This window comes from Balaenoptera musculus, chromosome 7 (assembly GCF_009873245.2).
Source record: "Balaenoptera musculus isolate JJ_BM4_2016_0621 chromosome 7, mBalMus1.pri.v3, whole genome shotgun sequence".
In the NCBI taxonomy this organism is placed as follows: domain Eukaryota; kingdom Metazoa; phylum Chordata; class Mammalia; order Artiodactyla; family Balaenopteridae; genus Balaenoptera; species Balaenoptera musculus.
Genome location: NC_045791.1, coordinates 87,957,114 through 87,978,405, shown reverse-complemented (window position 1 = coordinate 87,978,405; position 21,292 = coordinate 87,957,114). Strand labels below are relative to the sequence as shown.

The 21,292-nt window shown below is 35.3% G+C and overlaps 1 protein-coding gene across 4 annotated transcripts in view; it reads left to right on the top strand.

The window, feature by feature from the left end:
• ERBB4 (erb-b2 receptor tyrosine kinase 4) overlaps nt 1-21,292 on the top strand; it is a 1,123,927-nt gene that overhangs the window by 902,962 nt on the left and 199,673 nt on the right. For all 4 annotated transcript variants that reach the window (XM_036858278.1, XM_036858280.1, XM_036858279.1 and 1 more), the window contains one exon: nt 306-404. In XM_036858278.1, coding sequence (XP_036714173.1) covers nt 306-404 — 99 coding nt within the window. The remainder of the gene's footprint in view (nt 1-305; nt 405-21,292) is intronic.

The window sequence follows — 21,292 nt, the reverse complement described above, 5'->3', positions numbered from 1 at the left end:
TTTTTTTTTACTATTCAAAGCCTTTTTCATGTACACAAATTGAACTTGATAATAGTGTAAACACCTTGAAAGCAGAATACACATATGATCCACCTTCAGGTAATGAAAGCAGAAAACAAAGTTGCCGAGTAACTTGTAACATATAACAGGTGCTTGAAAAACATTTGTTGATTGAATGACAAAATATGGAACTTCTAAATTATTTTTTAAGATATTAATAGGTCAAGTGTTTAATCAAATTTTGTTTCTGGTCTAAATGTTGTATGTCTTAATATAGATTTAATGTGAATTTTTTTCCTCCCAAGGGTATTTGGGTCCCTGAAGGAGAAACAGTGAAGATTCCTGTGGCTATTAAGATTCTTAATGAAACAACTGGTCCTAAAGCCAATGTGGAGTTTATGGATGTAAGTACAGACAGCAGGCAATCATGTTTTTATCCATTATTAATAGACTGCTTTTAGAATTAAAAAAAAAAAAAAGACTCCAACTTCAAAGTGTCTTCTCTGGAAATGGTATAATCTTAAAATTAAAGGCTTGAGCAAGGGTCAGCAAACTTTTGCTTAAAAGACCAGAGAATAAATATTCAGGCTTTTCCTGCAATGTGGTTTTTGTGACAACTACTCAACTCTCTCCTTTTAGTAGATAAGCAGCCACAGACAATTAAAAAAACAAAAGAAAACAAAACACAAGAATGGGCAAATGGGTATGAATGTGTTCCAGTAAAACTTTATTTACACAAGCAAGCTAAAAGACAGATTTGGCTTGCTGACCAAATCCTGCCCTCAAGGGCCATTTGTTTAACCACTATGCCAGACTGCATTTGAGAGTAGTGACGATGATTTGGAAAATTAATCAGACTGCTTTATTTTATTGTTGTTATGATCTATTTAGTTGAAAACATCAATCAAGATTAGTTTTGATAGTGAGTTAGTTGCTGTTAAATTTAAATTAGGAACCCACTAACTCAGATAATTACACATTGAAACTTGATTTTTTCAATTCAAATTCATAAGACAAGACCTTATAGGTAAAATGCTCCAACTATAGAATAATAGGAGTTCTGAAGAATGAAAGTACTTTATAAGGTCAGTCAGAACTTTAAGATTTCCCCTAGCAAAAATTGTAGATTGAGCTGCTCAGCAAATTTCAGAAGGTACAACAGATGAAACTATGTATGTAGCGTGCTGTTATTTTTTCACATTCAACACAGGATATTTTGCCAAGGGTACTGTCAAAGACCCATATGTATTCTTTCTCTATCTTTTAGCATAATGTCTTCAGTAATAAGAATGATTTTGATTTTCAAATGACCTTCATATGAAAGCATATGCACTCTGATTTTTAAAAAGACGAATTGCTATGTTTTTCTATCCTTTTCTCTTGTATGCTCTTTTGTAAGTTTTATAGGAGCTCAGTTTGTGGTGCTGGATAATTTATTTGGGTCTAATGCTATACTCGTCTTATATAGGGCTACTTTTAGTTTAACAACTTATTGGTTATACAATAGGGCTGATAATTTAAGTGGGACCAACCTGTTGCTCTGACTGGTTGGTGCAGATGCCGAAAGCTCTGTCTCTGTGCACCAGTGCCAAATCGAACCTCGGAGACAGAGTTTGAGTGAAGAATAGCTTTATTGCTTTGCCAGGCAGAGGGCGACAAAGCAGCCTCTTGCCCTCAAAACTGTGTGTCCCAACCCAGAGGGTTTAGTGAGTTTAGTGAGAAGTTCTATAGCAATAGTTCAAGGGTGGGGTTGCTGATAAGATTAGGGTGTGTGCAGGGCCTCCATTCCTTTAATCTGGCCTCAGTTGGTGTCTTGAAGAGCTTTTCTGCTTCCTTAAATCTGGAATGAAGAATGCTAATGATTTCCATTTGTTGGGGGTTTTAGTTCGGTAAAGGGCACGAGGATATTGTTATTTGTATCCCAGGACCCTATTGTTTCTTGGCTTCTCCTTCCTTGTCTCTCCATCCCCTCCCTTCCCTGATTAGCAACTGTTTGAACCTGCCCTTTGGAACTCAGGGAAGGGCACGGAGGCTGAACAGAAAGGCCCCAGAGCCCAGGAGCCCACAGAGTCCCACTTGGTTTCAGTGCTGTGTCTGAACAGTTGCTAAATATTTTAAATATGATTCTTGCTGCATATCTATCAACACCTATCTAATAGACATTGAGTCCAATAACTAAATGATGTTCCTTCTGCCGGTCTCTAAAACTTCTGACGCTCTCTACAGATGGTTCAAATATTAAAATGTAAAACAAGCTTTTTTCAGTGATGTCACGATCAATTTGATCTTGATCATAAGTATAAATTTGTGAAGGGAACTTTCAAAGAAGTAAAAATGATAAAGAAAAAAGACCATGAGTAGAAACAGTGTAGGTTAATATGTAAAACTGATAGAAAAAGATCTTGTCCAGTCTAGACAGCAGCCAAAGCTGAAATTCACAAGAATGCTAATAATCTCTGCTGGAGGCTTGGACAGCCATTTTTGTCATATTTCCATGGAAACAGACTGGCAAAAAGGGGTTAAGAGGCTACAAAATAATCACCTAGGAAAGAAGCTCTGAAAACCTCATCATGATTTTGAATGACTATTTGAAAGCTCCTAACCCCGTCCATTTTTTTCTTTTCCCTCATCTGAAGTCTATTCCCATGGAAACAGGAGTGGGGATGGCAGCTTGAAGTTACAGATTTCTGCTGAAATTTAGATGAGGCTCTGATTGAGCCATGAAAGGCATCATTTTCCTACATGGTTGATGGATCTGGTGACCAACAGACTCTAAAGAGTCTGATCTTCTTAAAAGTGAAAAAAAAAAAAAATTAGGGAAAATATTTTGACTGCACCTTTCCTACCTGGTGAATAACTGCTAGAAGATTAACAGATTGATGAACTGCTATTGGCAGAGTTTCAATAAATATCAAGCAGAAACACTTCTTACTATTTTCTCAACTTTTAAAACATTAGGATAGCTTCACAACAATTAAAATACTGCTGAACTGGAAAAATTAATGGTGAATTCAGTATTTTAAGTAGGCTGGTATAACTTTAATACAAACATATACCTACTTTTCATACCTACATTTTTACCTCATCTATTATGTGTGAAGATCATTATAAGCGCTTAAATAACATATCAAACCACAAAAGGTCTATGTTAGCAAAATTATTTGCAATTTGGACCTAAGAATTGAGTTGAAATTGCAAATATTCTCAGCGTTATTAAGTTAAAAGTCATGTTTGACATATGTCTTAGTTTGGGCTCTTCCAGAAGCAGAAGCTGACCCTGAGACATGGATTTGAGTGAAAGTATTCATAGTTTATTTTGGAGGTGAGGGACTCATCAGTAAGGGAATATGGAAATGAGACAGGAGAATCAGTAAAGTCAGCTGCCATCATGAGTGACTGGAGCTTCTTTCCATTGGAGAGACTCTGGCAGCCAGTGTAGGATGTACACCTCAGAGTTACTCTCCTTAAAATTTAAGGGAGACGATGAAAGGACTCCAGCTGTCAGTCACTGGTTGAGGGCAGCTGGGAGAGAAAGACATTTATTCTCCTGCATGTGCTACCTGCAGAGTGTGACAAAACAGGCTTCAGTAGCAAGAGAAAGCCACTGGGCAAAGAAAGGCAGGAGGAAGTCAACTAAGGTACAGCACTATGGTAGAGTGTTCCAAGGGTAACGTTCAAACTAAAATAACTGCGACCATGCCACATGTCTCTTTTGCAGACTGGTTATGTGTGTATTAGTATTAATATGCAAGTGTGTGCCTGTATTTTATATCATTTTATAGGAGGAAAATACAGCTTCCAAAGACAATGGAAACTGCATACTTTTATTAAGCATTAGACCTTTTTGCTGCCCTCCCTCCCTGCAACTTTACACTTAGGGTAGAATATTCCCGATTTAATAACTACTACTAGGTTTATCAGATATAGCTGTGACTCACTTGTTACAATAATGACAAACATGCAACAACTTAATACTAAAAACTCACTACATCCACTACTTCTATTGATATCCAAGGGCAAAGGAGAGGACTTTTATATTTCCTTAGAATTTTTACCATAGGCAAAAATAAATAAGGAGCAATTTGTGTTCTATTAAATGCTACACTAAAAGCAAGAGAAGGAGGATTTGGTCACAAGGCTGTTACTCAGCTCACCTAAGTATGTCTAATGGATTCATAATGATGATAATAACACACTGCTAGTGAGTGGCCAGTACATTCTTCATTCACATAAAGGAAGATCACATTGAACATTAAGAAAATGACTCTAAAGGTCCACCTTCTTAAGAAGAATGCCTACATTTATGCACTTTCCTAGTTCTTGCTTCAAATAGCACCATTTCATTGGGAAAACGCAGGTGTTTTTTCTCTCTTTTTTTTGTTTTTTAATTCATCAAATGATGCACAACAGATACCTAAAAAATGATGCTGTTGAGCAAGATCCCTGGAACTGGGGACCCTGGTCTGGTCTAATCAGACAGGCTCTTGAGTTTAATCTGAGCTTCCACTACTCTGTTTTTTGTTTGTTTGTTTGTTTCCCCTGATATTTAAGCCCACTACCACTTGACATTATTTTATTTGCCTAGGAAGTGCATATGTCTTTAAATGTTTTACTTAATTTATGTTTTCTTAGAAAGAACTAATCTAGGATAGAAGAAATGCCATAATTATCCTAAGTTCCAGTGACTGATCAATAATACTTCAGGTTAGAGGTAACTTGAATCTTCTTGGCTTCAGTTTCAGCTTTGCCACCAAATCAACCACATAGTTCATGAAAAGGTGGTGCAAGGAAAGGTGTTTCAGATCAGCCAAACTTATTGTGTAAATGGTAATTTTCTTATTAAAAGAAAAATAAGCAGTTTCCTTCTTCCTATACAGTAGGAACTTTTATCTTACACAACAGTCGTTTTATTATTTTCTGAAGATGTGTCCATTGTTTCTGTTACTCTTCTCTATATTGTCTTTATGATACTCAGTGTCTTAGTGGGAGCTGTTTCAACTCTAGTTGTTGCCATATTAGTGGGGGGAGACAAACAATTTCTTGGTAAGGTTTACATTTTCTCCTAGATTATAGCAGACTTACAAAACAATTTGAAAAGATATTTTGTTCTATAACATTATTTTCACATCACAATATTTTCATACATATGGCTTCACATAGTTAACAATAACTCTTAGCTAGATCCTGTATTATACTAATAGTGGATTTTTTAAAATGCGTATAATTTAATTAAATTATATCTTTAGGCCTAATAGATTTTGCTAATTTGCATATATGAATACAATTCATTCATTTCAGAGGTGAAAAACATAAAATTCTTTTTTATTAAAACCCACTACTTAGATGTCACAGGATTCTATACTGCTTGCATGATTTTGAAAAATTGGTTAACCAATCCTTTTTACCTTAAGAAAAATTATTGCTAAAGTAATTAAGAAAAGTTTTGGATAGTTCCTTTGTTTTTAAAAATAAAACAATAACTTCAGAAAGAGATTCCAAACTCCATTAGAAACAGAATTTAGTCTTCCAAAACTCTACTAAAAAGAAAAGAAAAAAAGTACCAGTAACTAGAGTAAATCACTTCTGTTACAGTTATTTCATTGGCCCTGGTTCATGTCCTGTTAGTTGTAGAGAACTCAGTCTGAAATGGCATCACATCTGAAATCACTCAATCAAACACCTAATTCTCCAACTACATTCTCCTGTCCCTCTAGTTCTTTTCCTATAGTAACTACTTGAGAAACATTTAACCCTTTTTGATGTCTCCCATTCATTGACTCTTCGCTGTTTCTCACTATCCCTCAGCTGCCCCCTGTCCTCGCATCCCTTCATAACAATCTTGAATTTGTGGACCATCTTATAATCACATTCTTTTTTTTTAAATTTTTTATTGGAGTGTAGTTGATTTGCAATGTTGTGTTAGCTTCAGGTGTACAGCCAAGTGAATCATTTATACATATACATACATATACATATATCCAGTCTTTTTTTTTTTTTAGATTCTTTTCCCATATAGGCCATTACAGAGCATTGAGTATAGTTTCCTGTGCTACACAGCAGGTTCTTATTAGTTATCTATTTTATAAATAGTAGTGTGTCTATGTCAATCCCTATCTCCCAATTTATACCCCCCCCACCTTATCCCATAATCACATTCTTAAAAATCTTCAACTTTCTTGCTTCTCAAAATCATGCTGGCAAACAATCCTAGAAATACTAAAATTTCTCAGTGCTACGTTCTAGACCTCTTTTTAATATACATGTTTTATAGAACATCTCACTAGATTCTCAAATTTCATCTCTAAGTCTATATTATGAATCTGACCTCATCTCCATCCTTGATATCACCACACTGAAATCTCAGGGGAAGCTCAAGTTTAACACACTCAGAATGTACCTTTTCATCTTCTTTTCTTAATCTCTTCTGCATTTAATCTTACCGATTTAAATAATGTGTATATTCATTTACTTTATTGTACCCATCAGAAATTTGGGATTTATCCTTAAATGTCACAACCCCTCAAACTACTCATTACAAATTCAAGAGAAAATGCTTTGATTCTATGCCAAAAACACATTTAGAGAGCATCACCTTCTTTTTATATCCCATTGCCACCCTCTTAATCCACGCCATCAACTTCTCCAGCTTGAATTATAAAAAGAGCTTCCAGTTTGATCTCCCTGTTTTTTAATACAGTGTTTTCACTGAAGCAAAATAAAACCTTTCAGTGTTTTCACTAAAGCAAAATAAAATATTAGACCCTTGGCTTCCAGGGTTCCTAACTATTCTCCCAGTCTTCTTTCTCTTCACTGACTTTCTTCCCACTCCTCTTACAAGCCAAGCACACCAGTCAGTGCTTTTCCCCAGAGTTTCCTTCTCCCGGTTACACCTAATGAACTTTTGGTTATCATTATTTTCTCAGCTTAAGTAGACTTCCTCAAAGATACCTTTCCTGACCCCTTAATCTAAATTATAACCTACTAATAACATTCAGAAAAAAAATTGTGCATTTATTGTGATTATTATAGATTTATTTGTCCTAGTAATCACTGTAGAATCCCACTCTTCATCACTGGACTACAGGATCTTTGATGACAGGGACTGTCTGTTGACCCCACGTCTCGTCTGCATCTCTAATGGCAAGTGCAATACAAGCATCTGGTTAGAAAGCAATAAGTACGTGGTTAATTGACTGAATAATTCTTCTATTTTTAAAGGTTGTTATTATTCCTCCCTTAAGCCTTCTCTATTCCAGACTAATTGACTTAATATTTCCCTCCAACAGTCCTGTCTCTATTTACTTTATTATACTTTAATTTTCCTTACATATTTATATTGTTCATCTCTGATTTATTTCTACAAAATAAATTTATTAAATGTTTTGAAACCAGAACATCAACATATCGCTGTGGAATAGTCCTTTATATTGACTCTGTAAGTAGGTCTCAGTGTACCCTCTGAAAGCCCTTTGAGAAAGAAAACCCCTTATAGACTTTCTATGTGTGCAAGAGGCCAGTAACCTCCCCTAATGGGGATCTTCTGAATGCTTCCCTGTGAATGTTTCCATTATATATGGGAGGCACATTGTCTACTGTACCAATATTTAAATTCAGTGAATGGAAATCAGTAGTCTGTTAAAGGCATTGCTTTCCGTATTGTAGGCATTTTCCAGCTCTCTAAACTCCACAATTTGGGTAGTTTCATGCATGATTAGAGGATGTATTGCTGTGCCACCATAGAGCTGGGAGAGAATGACACTGATCACGTGCAGTTCCTGACTCCAATCCAAGCGGTATTTGCTAATTATGACGGTTTAGGAAAAATCCCCACTCATTTTGACTGCATCAGTAGGAAAAGCTGTTTACAATATGAAGATTGCTCTTAAAATTCAGGTAGAAAGCTTTTGCCCACAGGGCAAACATAGACCAGGAAATAGAATTTCCAGAAAATCAGCAAATAATTTGAAATATATCAAACCTTGACATAGATGGTTTTGTTAATGCTTAATTCTCTGCTTGTAGATTCAAAGATATAAAATATTGTTTCTGTAAGAGGAAAGGACGAACTGAATAAAATCCTGGTTTATATTATGTGGCATAAAGTGATTTTATTTATTCATACAGCAGTGATTTTGTTCAGGAAATGAAGGCTTAATATGCTGTGATATTTGCAATAGCATACACACACATATATGTGTATCTACATAGTGGAGTAAATAAATATAAATGTATTAACTTATATATTAATATTATATATTATAGATATATATTACAATTATATTATTAATATAATATAAATATTATTATAAATTTTATATACTTATATATATTCACTCCACTGTGGTATATGGATAAATGGTAAATATACTCCATCATATTTTTCCAATGTGCTTTTGTAAATTTATTACACCACTGGGTAATCAACTATGAATGATCACATGCTTGGTATTGCTAAAATGGTTATACAGAAGTTACTACTTCACAAGTATATCTTGAACTTTTTTATGATCGCTTTCTCACAGTGATCAAAAGAATTCCTCATTCTACCTCCCACCACTGCTGTATTAGTCACATGTTTGTGTCACAGGCTTGTTTGCAAAGCATAGACTGTCAGAAACTAAACAGATTGACAGTATGTCTGGTTACTCCCAAAGAATTTGTAATAGAAACTCTGTTGGTGTTACCTCCATCATCATCCTAGTTAATGGTTATTGTTAATGGTCATAGTAAAAAGGATCCTCTGAAGTAGACAGAGAGCATCCCCAGACTGCTTGAGATCTTCAAGTTTCAAGATTAACCCTACATTCAGCAACAGGTATCGGTAATCCTGGGTCACATATGGGTGATTCCCATCCAGATTAAATGAAGATATTATATTAACAAGGATGAGTTTGGGTACTGTTTTATTTGTACTAAACTGCAAGAGTTAATCTGTACAATGGAGTATGGTGGATTTGTACAAAAACTTTAACTCAATGACATAACAAAGCCAGAGTGAAAAGGGATTGGTCTAGCAAGAAGGCTTAATCATGTTCCACCATGGATCAACTATTAATAGTAGACATATTTTTAAAACGTATTTTCTAGAGCCTAATGTGTAAAATTAAGACCAAAATTATAAATTATGAAGTAAAGAAAGAAATGATTCTTTGCATCTAGATTGAGCCAAAGGAGAGCCTACAGATGGTTATTAATATGCCTATTTGTGAGGAGAATTAAGCTTTCAGATAGGATTTAAATCATTTCTCTTATTCTGAAACCAATAAGGGAAGGCAGAGCCTGGGTTTGAACTGAAAGCTCTCTGGTTTCAAAGTCTACTGACTTCTCATACCATTACTCTGCCTCCTCCAAAAGATCTTAGAGAGAGATTCTTACCCTCAAATTAGAAAATCAAACTGAGTGTTATGACTTTCTACAAAAACTGCAGACAAATCCTCTGAATTATACAAATTAAAAAATTCTGATGGATTGCCTAAGCATTTTAACCTCATCATGACCACTTCACATAAAATTATTACCATAGAGTCTATACTTCTTTGACCCCGTTAAAACAATAAGTTGTACTATACTTACTACATAAATAGCTCGATTGTTATTTTTTTTTCCAGTAAAGAAAAAGATATCCATATATTCTTTTGAACATTTCTAAATGCTGCTGCAGTTCCTAAGAAGCCATGTTTTTGGTGCTCACAGCTTATAGTTTACATAGAGCTTGGCACAGTGTGATTAGAAATAAGAATGAATACCTTAATGTTAATAGTAACATTGTGAGACCAGTTTGTCCCAGAAAACAAGCAATCAGCGAGGGCTCTTTATCTCAAAACTAAAAAGCTAGGGTTTTCTACAGTGATCTTTGCCACTGAAATTTTATCTAGGGTTTTGATCCACTTAACAAATTTAATCTATCCTCTCTGAACTTAAATGTTCCATTATCTGTTAGAAAATAATTAGAAGCTGTAAGCAGAAGTCTGCATATGTGGAATTCCTCAGGAGTCCCTAAGCTCATTGAAGCAAGGAGTTTGGCAGATACTGGTCAGCTGCTATTGGGCCGGCAGCTAATAATGGCAGGAAATGCTGCTTAGCTAGGTGAGAAAGTTAACTTGGGGAAAATGAAAATTAAACATTTGGGATTTACGGTTGGAAATAAATTTCCCTGTTTCATTTGTTTCCTTGTAAGAAAATAGCCAAGGGAGCTAGTTCTTTTTTTCTTTTTTTTTTTTTGATAATTTATAATTAAGATCTAAGGGCCCACTTGATCTCAACCATATTCACTATAACTTCCTTGTATTCCCACAAAGAAATTTTAGTGAATCGGGAATATGTTTGGTATAATGCATACAATTAATAGGTGAATCTGACCAGTAAATTAAAAATTGTCAGCTCTAGCAAGCATGTGGTAAATTAATGGTAGGAAGCATGTGTAAGCTTTTTGGGAAGGTTGCAAACACAAGAGGTTTGAGTATAAAGGCAGAAAAGGTTTTTTCTCTGGTGTTTAAAGCAATGAGCCAAGTTCCTTTAAAATGAAAATTTAATTTCAAAATGGAACACTCGTTCACTTAATGAGCGTGTTACTATACTCTAACAAAAAAGTATTTTATTCTTTTGCAGCTAGATGCTTCAAAATAAAATATTTTCTATTTTTCATATAACATTGATTTAAAAAAGAATAAATCTCAACCTACATTACTCCCTGTTCTCTTATTTTCTACTAAGTTTATAATGCATGTACTAAGGTGTAACACCTGAAGCCTGTGTGCTATTTTTGTATCCTCAGCAAAATTGTTAATGTCTTTTGGTTAAAAGCTACTTTGAACTTTGTAACTCCCACAATAGCCATTTACTGAGCAGTAAGTTTTCAGTAGATTTTTATTTTTAGTTTGGAAGGATGGGTAAAATATATTTACTTCATTTGTTTTTTAATAGACTTTTATGGAGTGCCTACCACGTGCAATGTCCTGTACTATCTATGTACTCCAAAGATTATAAAGATAACTAGGATGGCATAACCTTAACCTTAGTGAGATTTGTCTAGTAATACAGTAAATCGATAAAACAGAATGTTTCATCAGGTTGGAACAAAGAAAGTATGATAGGAGATTAGTATAAGAAAATATTATCATTAATGGTGAGTTTAGGGATCTTTTAAACTTTTCACCAGTACAGGAATACCAAAGTTATTTGGCATTCCATTTTTTTTAGTTGCATTTGTCTAAAATGCATGCATTTTCTGAAATAAACTAACCCTTGTTTCAACTTATTTTTTCTATCCTTATATATTATATACGATATATATTTATTTTGATATATTTTATGCCATATAAAATATATATATATGTGTGTGTGGGGGGGGGGTTTTTTTTCCTTTAACCATATTGAGTGTGTGTGGTTTTGTTTGTTTTTTGAACTCTGTTTTAAGTAAGGAGAGGGTAAATTAATGTACAAATATTTTCTTATAACTTATTTAACACTAACTCCCTCACAGTATGATATTAGAGTTTAATATAGTTCTCAGATATAGGTGCATGATTCCTTATTTTAAACCCTGAAATTTCTCATTTCAAATATGCTTATTTTAAAAATATTTATAAATATTATATATATATTTTACTTAAAAACAAGATTTTTTCAGTTTCCTTCTTAATGGAATTATTACTTGTGGGAGTTAATTTATTAAGAATGTCTGGCTGTAAATGCTCACCCAAAAGAATGCCACAAATTATCCCCTATTTTATTGAGTTATAGGTATGAACATATTTTGAAAAGACTATTCTTTTTTTCACTTCTATTCACAGTAAACTCTCAATGTTCATGACAAGATTTTCTAGTTTGTTTTTGATAGCTATGAGTAATATCAACAGGTTCATTAAAAACAAACCAACTCTACTACTTGATAATCTAATTGTCATTGAACATAACCACCTATAGAAAAAAAAAATAGTTCTATTTCAAAACAAAATTCTCTTTTTCTCCTCAATCAGGTTATATTCTTTTTTTTTTTTTTAATTTATTTATTTATGGCTGTGTTGGGTCTTCATTTCTGTGCGAGGGCTTTCTCTAGTTGTGGCAAGCGGGGGCCACTCTTCATCGCGGTGCGCTGGCCTCTCACTGTCGCGGCCTCTCTTGTTGCGGAGCACAGGCTCCAGACGCGCAGGCTCAGTAACTGTGGCTCACGGGCCCAGTTGCTCCGCGGCATGTGGGATCTTCCCAGACCAGGGCACGAACCCGTGTCCCCCCCACTGGCAGGCAGACTCTCAACCACTGCGCCACCAGGGAAGCCCAGGTTATATTCTTATAATATCTCCGTATCTCTTTAGTAATCTTTTTTTTTTTGGTACAGTAAATTTGTATTTATGTACTTCTCAGACATTTGTAACTGTTAAAGAAATGTTACTGTTTACAACTGTGTATTAAGATGTTTATAAACAGTATGAATATAATTGTGCTGGCAGAGTTTTCTAACGGAAAATGAGTAAAGGACTTTCCTAATAAGGCATAAAGTCTTTGCACTGCTCCTGAAGTAAACAGATTTGTTACTAACAGACTATCATCCCTTTAATGCTTCATCTGCTGTCCAGAGGAAATTAACCACCACCATCTGCATCTAAAAGTATCCAATTTAAACTGATAGGTTAGAACTGCAGCAGGGCAGATGTTGCAGTGAGATGGATAGTGGGTGAGAATTCTTATATTTCCCAATTTCAGATGTTCTACCTAAAATTACTATTAAGTCTGAAAATACCCATAAGCTCAAGGTATCCTTCCAAAGTCATTCCTCTGTATGTAGAACAACATACCATGTTCTAGTATGAACAAAGATGAAGTACAGACTGTTCCTCCAGTAAATTTAATATTTATCTTCTTATGAGGCTTATGCGTCATTGCCCATTTTTGTTTTAAATAAATAAATTTATTTATTTATTTATTTTTGGCTGTGTTGGGTCTTTGTTGCTGCACGTGGGTTTTCTCTGGTTGCGTCAGCGGGGCTACTCTTTGTTGCGGTGCACGGGCTCTAGGCGTGTGCGCTTCAGTAGTTGCAGCACGCGGGCTCAGTAGTTGTGGCTAGCAAGGTCTAGAGCACAGGCTCAGTCGTTGTGGCTCACGGGCTTAGTTTCTCCATGGCATGTGGATCTTCCCGGACCAGGGCTCGAACCTCTGTCCCCTGCATTGGCAAGCAGATTCTTAACCACTGCGCCACCAGGGAAGTCCATCATTGCCCATTTTTAATCAATAAATTATTTTCTCCTTTTTAGATTTAGACTTTGATTAGCTTGAACTTCTTAAAACAATGTCAGAAAAACAGAAAAAAAACAATTTACGTAAAATCTGTTAACTGTGATCCAGGTGTGTTGAATAAGTTTTCTTTCATTCATCATGGTAATAAAGCAACAAAGACCATCAAACTTTAAAGTGTACTTTCGCAGAGAGACTTGCATAATTAATGCCAACTTTTCACAGTAAGAAAGTGAAAACCTATGTTTAGGAACTTACTATTATTTAAGGATTTTCTTAGCATGGCTCTTCTTCCCATTAGCAATTCAAATAGATACAGTGAAGTTTCAGTTTCTGAAGAGTAATGTATATGCCAGATTGTTATTATGTGGATAGTAAATGAAGGTTTTCAGGAGTCTCTGTTAGTAATACAAGATATTATTTTCATCACCTTAAATGAAATGCATTCCAAGCAAGTCACTGTTGGTTCAAGGTTAACAGTCAGCTAATCAAGACTTGATGAAAGACAGTTCTGATATTTAAGTCAACCAAGTGGTCTGTTTAAAATATGTATTTGCCAGCTAAGCCATTTTTGAAGCATGATCCTATGTTATCTAACTGTCCTTTTGGTGATGAGATATTACATTATAAGGTCTCTTTGTGCCATGAGGTTGATAAGGCTGAATGTGAACACTGGCATACACCTAAACTATTTGACTTACAAATCAGCATTAGAGCATAAAGTATTCAGGGACAAGAGGCCTTGGTGAATTACTAAGTGATATTTATCATTTGGATTTCTCCTTCTCAAGTGCTTAAATTTAGGAACATTTTGGTGTTTCATAGGGAAGAGTGGCATAATTTCAAGGTAAAATTTACCTGTAAGTAAGAACAAAATCAGTCTTATATGAAACAAAAAAGAAACGTATGAAACAAACAAAAATAGGTAGAAGCTCAATTAAGATTTGGAGAAATTCTGTGACCCACTATATTTATATAAGCCAACTCTCAAATCATGTTTCTGTCTCTCAGGGTGTTGATTACTATATAACACTTTACAGACCATAATTATATATTTCATTTCATCCCTGATAACTGGCATTTTTAATTTGCCATTGCAACATCAAATGACCTATGTATTAGACTATGAGGCTCCATCTGCAGTTTGTCAAGGAGAAAACATAAAAACGTTATAAAGTAATGGATAACTGGAGAAAGCAGAAATTGTTTCTTTATAAATATGGTATTCTGTAATAGTTAGTTCAATCAAAAAAGTAAACTAAATAAACCCACTTGAACAATAACGGCAGTCTGGTGGAACCCAAATGGCAGGAATACAGATGTGCCTCAGGAATGAGCTGGAACTAGGAAATTAAAGGAAACTACAATCCCTAAGGATCCACAGAGAATTCTCTCACCTCAGTTTCTACCCAGCTTGTGGAAAGTGTCCCACTAACCTCTAGTCTGGAGAGCAGGGTTTAGGGAAAAGATTCTCACTGACCTGTCTTGGGAGTATGCCTACGCCGGGATCAAATGAGAGGGTGGAGCGCCCTTGTTAAAGATGGCTGCTGATGGCCCAGCAGTTTTACCATATACGCTGCATAAACGCTAAGAATCCTAACAGGGAGAAGAGGTCCCAGAGAGGCAACTCAATAGGTGACTGTTAAAAGCGGTTAACACTTTTGGTTCAATCAAGGAAACCAGAAGAAATTTTTATTTTTAATTTGTTTTTTTTTTGAATTTTTGGATTTTATTTTATTTATTTTTTTATACAGCAGGTTCTTATTAGTTATCCATTTTATACATATTAGTGTATATATGTCAATCCCAATCGCCCAGTTCATCCCACCACCCCCACCCAGCGCTGCTTTCCCCCCTTGGTGTCCATACGTTTGTTCTCTACATCTGTGTCTCTATTTCTGCCCTGCAAACGGGTTCATCTGTACCATTTTTCTAGGTTCCACATATATGCATTAATATACGATATTTGTTTTTCTCTTTCTGACTTACTTCACTCTGTATGACAGTCTCTAGATCCACCCACGTCTCTACAAATGACCCAATTCCGTTCCTTTTTATGGCTGAGTAATATTCCATTGTATATATGTACCCCATTTTCTTTATCCATTCGTCTGTTGATGGGTATTTAGGTTGCTTCCATGACCTGGCTATTGTAAATAGTGCTGCAATGAACACTGGGGTGCATGTGTCTTTTTGAATTATGGTTTTCTCTGGGTATATGCCCAGTAGTGGGGTTGCTGGGTCATATGGTAATTCTATTTTTAGTTTTTTAAGGAACCTCCATACTGTTCTCCATAGTGGCTGTATCAGTTTACATTCCCACCAACAGTGCAAGAGGGTTCCCTTTTCTCCACACCCTCTCCAGCATTTATTGTTTGTAGATTTTCTGATGATGCTCATTCTAACTGGTGTGAGGTGATACCTCATTGTAGTTTCGATTTGCATTTCTCTAATAATTAGTGATGTTTAGCAGCTTTTCATGTGCTTCTTGATCATCTGAATGTCTTCTTTGGAGAAATGTCTATTTAGATCTTCTGCCCATTTTAGGATTGGGTTTGTTTTTTTAATATTGAGCTGCATTAGCTGTTTATATATTTTGGAGATTAATCCTTTGTCGGTTGCTTCGTTTGCAAATATTTTCTCCCATTCTGAGTGTTGTCTTTTCATCTTGTTTGCAGTTTCCTTTGCTTTGCAAAAGCTTTTAAGTTTCATTAGGTCCCATTTGTTTATTTTTGTTTCTATTTCCATTACTCTAGGAGGTGGATCAAAAAAGATCTTGCTGTGATTTAGGTCAAAGCGTGTTCTTCCTATGTTTTCCTCTAAGAGTTTTATAGTATCCGGTCTTACATTTAGGGCTCTAATCCATTTTGAGTTTATTGTTGTGTATGGTGTTAGGGAGTATTCTAATTTCATTTTACATGTAGCTGTCCAGTTTTCCCAGCACCACTTATTGAAGAGACTATCTTTTCTCCATTGTATATCCTTGCCTCCTTTGTCATAGATTAGTTGATCACAGGTGTGTGGCTTTATCTCTGGGCTTTCTATCCTGTTTCATTGATCCATATTTCTGTTTTTGTGCCAGTACCATATTGTCTTGATTACTGTAGCTTTGTATTACAGTCTGAAGCCAGGGAGTCTGATTCCTCCAGCTCCATTTTTTTCCCTCAAGACTGCTTTGGCTATTTGGGGTCTTTTGTGTCTCCATACAGATTTTAAGATTTTTTGTTCTAGTTCTGTAAAAGTGCCTTTGGTATTTTGGCAGGGCTTGCATTGAATCTGTAGATTGCTTTGGGTAGTACAATCATTTCCACAGTATTGATTCTTCCAATCCAAGAACATGGTATATCTCTCCATCAGTTTGTGTCATCATTAGTGTATAGGAATGCAAGAGATTTCTGTGCATTAATTTTGTAACCTGCAACTTTACCAAATTCATTGATTAGCTCTAGTAGTTTTCTGGTGGCATCTTTAGGATTCTCTATGTATAGTATCATGTCATCGGCAAACAGTGAACAGTTTTACTCCTTCTTTTCCAATTTGTATTCCTTTTTTTCTTTTTCTTCTCTGATTGCTGTGACTAAAACTTCCAAATCTATGTTGAATAATAGGGGCGAGAGTGGACATCCTTGTCTTGTTTCTGATATTAGAGGAAATGCTTTCAATTTTCCACCATTGAGGATAATGTTTACTGTAGTTTGTCGTATATGCCCTTTATTATGTTGAGGTAGGTTCCCTCTATGCCCACTTTCTGGAGAGTTTTTATGATAAATGGGTGTTGAATTTTGTCGAAAGCTTTTTCTGCGTCTATTGAGATGATCATATGGTTTTTATTCTTTAATTTGTTAATATGGTGTATCACATTGATTGATTTGCATACGTTGAAGGATCCTTGCATCCCAGGGAGAAATCCCACTTGATCATGGTGTATGATCCTTTTAATGTGTTATTGGATTCTGTTTGCTAGTATTTTGCTGAGGATTTTTGCATCTCTATTCATCAGTGATATTGGTCAGTAATTTTCTTTTTTTGTAGTATCTTTGTCTGGTTTTGGTATCTGGGTGATGGTGGCCTCATAGAATGAGTTTGGGAGTGTTCCTTCCTCTGCAATTTTTGGGAAGAGTTTGAGAAGAATGGGTGTTAGCTCTTCTCTAAATGTTTGATAGAATTCACCTGTGAAGCCATCTGGTCCTGGACTTTTGTTTGTTGGAAGATAATTTTTTAAATTTATTTATTTTATTTATTTTTATTTTTGGCTGCATTGGGTCTTCGTTGCTTTGCACGGGCTTTCTCTAGTTGTGGCAAGCGGGGGTTACTCTTCATTGCGGTATGTAGGCTTCTCATTGTAGTGCCTTCTCTTGTTGCAGAGCATGGGCTCTAGGCATGCGGACTTCAGTAATTGGGACATGTGGGCTCAGTGGTTGTGGCTCATGGGCTCTAGAGCACAGGCTCAGTTGTTGTGGCACATGGGCTTAGTTGCTCCATGGCATGTGAGATCTTCCTGGACCAGGGATCAAACCCGTGTCCCCTGCATTGACAGGCGGATTCTTAACCACTGTACCACCAGGGAAGCCATGTTGGAAGATTTTTAATCACAGTTTCAATTTCATTACTTGTGATTGGTCTGTTCATATTTTCTATTTCTTCCTGGTTCAGTCTTGGAAGGTTACACCTTTCTAAGAATTTGTCCATTTCTACCAGGTTGTCCATTTTTTTGACATAGAATTGATTTTAGTAGTCTCTTAGGGTGCTTTGTATTTCTGCGGTGTCTGTTGTGAATTCTCCTCTTTCATTTCTACTTTTACTGAGTCCTCTCCCTCTTTTTCTTAATGAGTCTGGCTAATGGTTTATCAATTTTGTTTATCTTCTCAAAGAACCAGCTGTTTGTTTTATTGATCTTTGCTACTGTTTTCTTTGTTTCTATTTCATTTATTTCTGCTCTGATCTTTATGATTTCTTTCCTTCTACTAACTTTGGGTTTTGTTTGTTCTTCTTTCTTTAGTTCCTTTAGGTGTAAGGTTAGATTGTTTATTTGAGATTTTTCTTGTTTCCTGAGGTAGCCTTGTATTGCTATAAACTTCCCTCTTAGAACTGCTTTTTCTGCATCCCATAAGTTATGGTCATTGTGTTTTCGTTGTAATTTCTCTCTAGGTATTTTCTGATTTCCTCTTTGATTTCTTCAGTGATCTCTTGGTTATTTAGTACGTATTGTTTAGCCTCCATGTGTTTGTGTTTTTTACGTTGTTTTCCCTGTAATTGACTTCTAATCTCATAGCGTTGTGCTCTGAAAAGATACGTGATATGATTTCAATTTTCTTAAATTTTCCGACGCTTGATTTGTGACCCAAGATGTGACGTATCCTGGAGAATGTTCTGTGTTCACTTGAGATGAAAGTGTAACCTGCTGTTTTTGGATGGAATGTCCTATAAATATCAATTAAATCTACCTAGTCTATTATGTAATTTAAAGCTTGTGTTTCCTTATTAATTTTCTGTCTGGATGATCTGTACATGGGTGTAAGTAAGGTGTTAAAGTCCCCCACTATTATTATGTTACTGTTGATTTCCTCTCTTATAGCTGTTAGTAGTTGCCTTATGTATTGACGTGCTCCTATGTTGGGTGCATAAATATTTACAATTGTTATATCTTCTTCTTGGATCAATCCCTTGATCATTATATAGTGTCCTTCTTTGTCTCTTGTAATAGTCTTTATTTTAAAGTCTAGTTTGTCTGATATGAGAATTGCTACTCCAGCTTTCTTTTAATTTCCATTTGCATGGGATATCTTTTTCCATCCCCTCACTTTCAGTCTGTATGTGTCCCTAGGTTTGAAGTGGGTCTCTTGTAGACAGCACATATGTGGGTCTTGTTTTTGTATCCATTCAGCAAGCCTGTGTCTTTTGGTTGGAGCATTTAATACATTCACATTTAAGGTAATTATCTATATGTATGTTCCTATGACCATTTTCTTAATTGTTATGGGTTTGTTTTTGTACGTCCTTTTCTTCTCTTGTGTTTCCCACTTAGAGAAGTTCCTTTAGCATTTATTGTAGAGCTCGTTTAGTGGTGCTGAATATTCTTAGCTTTTGCTTGTCTGTAAAGCTTTTGATTTCTCCATCAAATGTGAATGAGATCCTTGCCGTGTCGTGTAATCCTGGTTGTAGGTTCTTCCCTTTCATCACTTTAATTATATCATGCCACTCCCTTCTGGCTTGTAGAGTTTGTGCTGAGAAATCAGTTGTTAACCTTATGGGAGTTCCCTTGTATGTTATTTGTCGTTTTTCCCTTGTTGCTTTCAATAACTTTTTTCTGCCTTTAATTTTTGTCAATTTGATTACTATGTGTCTCGGCGTGTTTCTCCTTGGGTTTATATTGCCTGGGAATCTCTGTGCTTCCTGGACTTGGGTGACTATTTCCTTTCCCATGTTAGGGAATTTTTCAACTATAATTTTTCAAATATTTTATCTGGTCCTTTCTCTTTCTCTTCTCCTTCTGGGACCCCTATAATGCGAATGTTGTTTCATTTAATGCTCTCCCAGAGGTCTCTTCAACCTCTTCCCAAAGGTTGTCTTCATTTCTTTTCATTATTTTTTCTTTATTCCGTTCCATGGCAGTGAATTCCACCATTCTGTCTTCCAGGTCACTTATCTGTTCTTATGCCTCAGTTATTCTGCTATTGATTCCTTCTAGTGTATTTTTCATTTCAGTTATTGTATTGTTCATCTCTGTTTGTTTGTTCTTTAATTCTTCTAGGCGTTTGTTTTTTAATTCTTCTAGGTCTTTGTTAAACACTTCTTGCATCCTCTCGATGTTTGCCTCCATTCTTTTACCGAGGTCTTGGATCATCTTCACTATCATTATTCTTTTTCTGGAAGATTACCTATCTCCACTTCATTTAGTTGTTTTTCTGGGTTTTTATCTTGCTTCTTCATCTGGTACAACGTCCTTTGCCTTTTCATGTTGTCTATCTTTCTGTAAATGTGGTTTTTGTTCCACAGGCTGCAGAATTGTAGTTCTTCTTGCTTCTGCTGTCTGCCCTTTGGTGGATGAGACTCCAGAAGAAATTTTTATTTCAAACTGTATAGCCTATATTTTCTTTTTGCTTCACTTTTTTTTTTTTTTTTGTAATTCACTTTTCTCTCTGTAATAGAAATTTTTTTCAATTTCTTAGTTAAGGAAGGTGGATATAGGCAGATAGAAATAGATATAGATATATAATATCTATATAAGTAAATATAAATATATATTCACCCTATATATATATAAGGCACATAGCACTACAAGCTTATTAAAATAAATAAATAAATAAAGCCTCTTGCCCTACTGACTGCCTCCTGGAGGTCATGCTTTACAGAGATAATTTTATTAGCTATTTCTTCCAGTATTTCCCTCAATTCTAAAAATAGGCTTCTATTGCCATTTCTTAAGTATCAATTTTAGATATAATCTATTGACTTTTAAATATGGAAAATGAAGATTTAACATTTTCAGATCCTTTCCTAAACTTTGTTTCACTCATGTTCTCTGTATAGTATTTGTGTCATAATTTCAAATTATATTGATAATTTAGTTTTTTCAGAATTATTGCTCTAAAGATGTTGCTCACTGCTGATAATCATTTCACTAAGAAATACTTTTTCCTATGCATTTTATATCCCAATATCTAATATGTCTCAAACTTATGAACAGAATTCTCTGTTCCTCAAGGTTATATGCTCCAGGAAATCTATGTTACTTTTTTCTCTTTTTTCTTTTCTCTTTTCCTGAGAGAAATTCTTCCTTAAGAATTCCACTCTCATGTTCCAATCATGACTGGCATCATCTAGGTTTAAGACCCAGCTGCAATTCTAGGCCCTTCCTCATCATCTATAATCTTCCCTTGCTTTGCCGCTCAGTAAGATGCTTTAATTCCTTGATACCATACCTTCCTCCTTCTTGATTTAGTCTTTCATATTATGAATTATTAACTATGATAAAAAAGAGTAACTATAAGATATGAGGAACTCTATATGGTACCCTGGGGTGAGGAAGTGTACCCAATGAAGGATAAACTTGAAGGGGTTC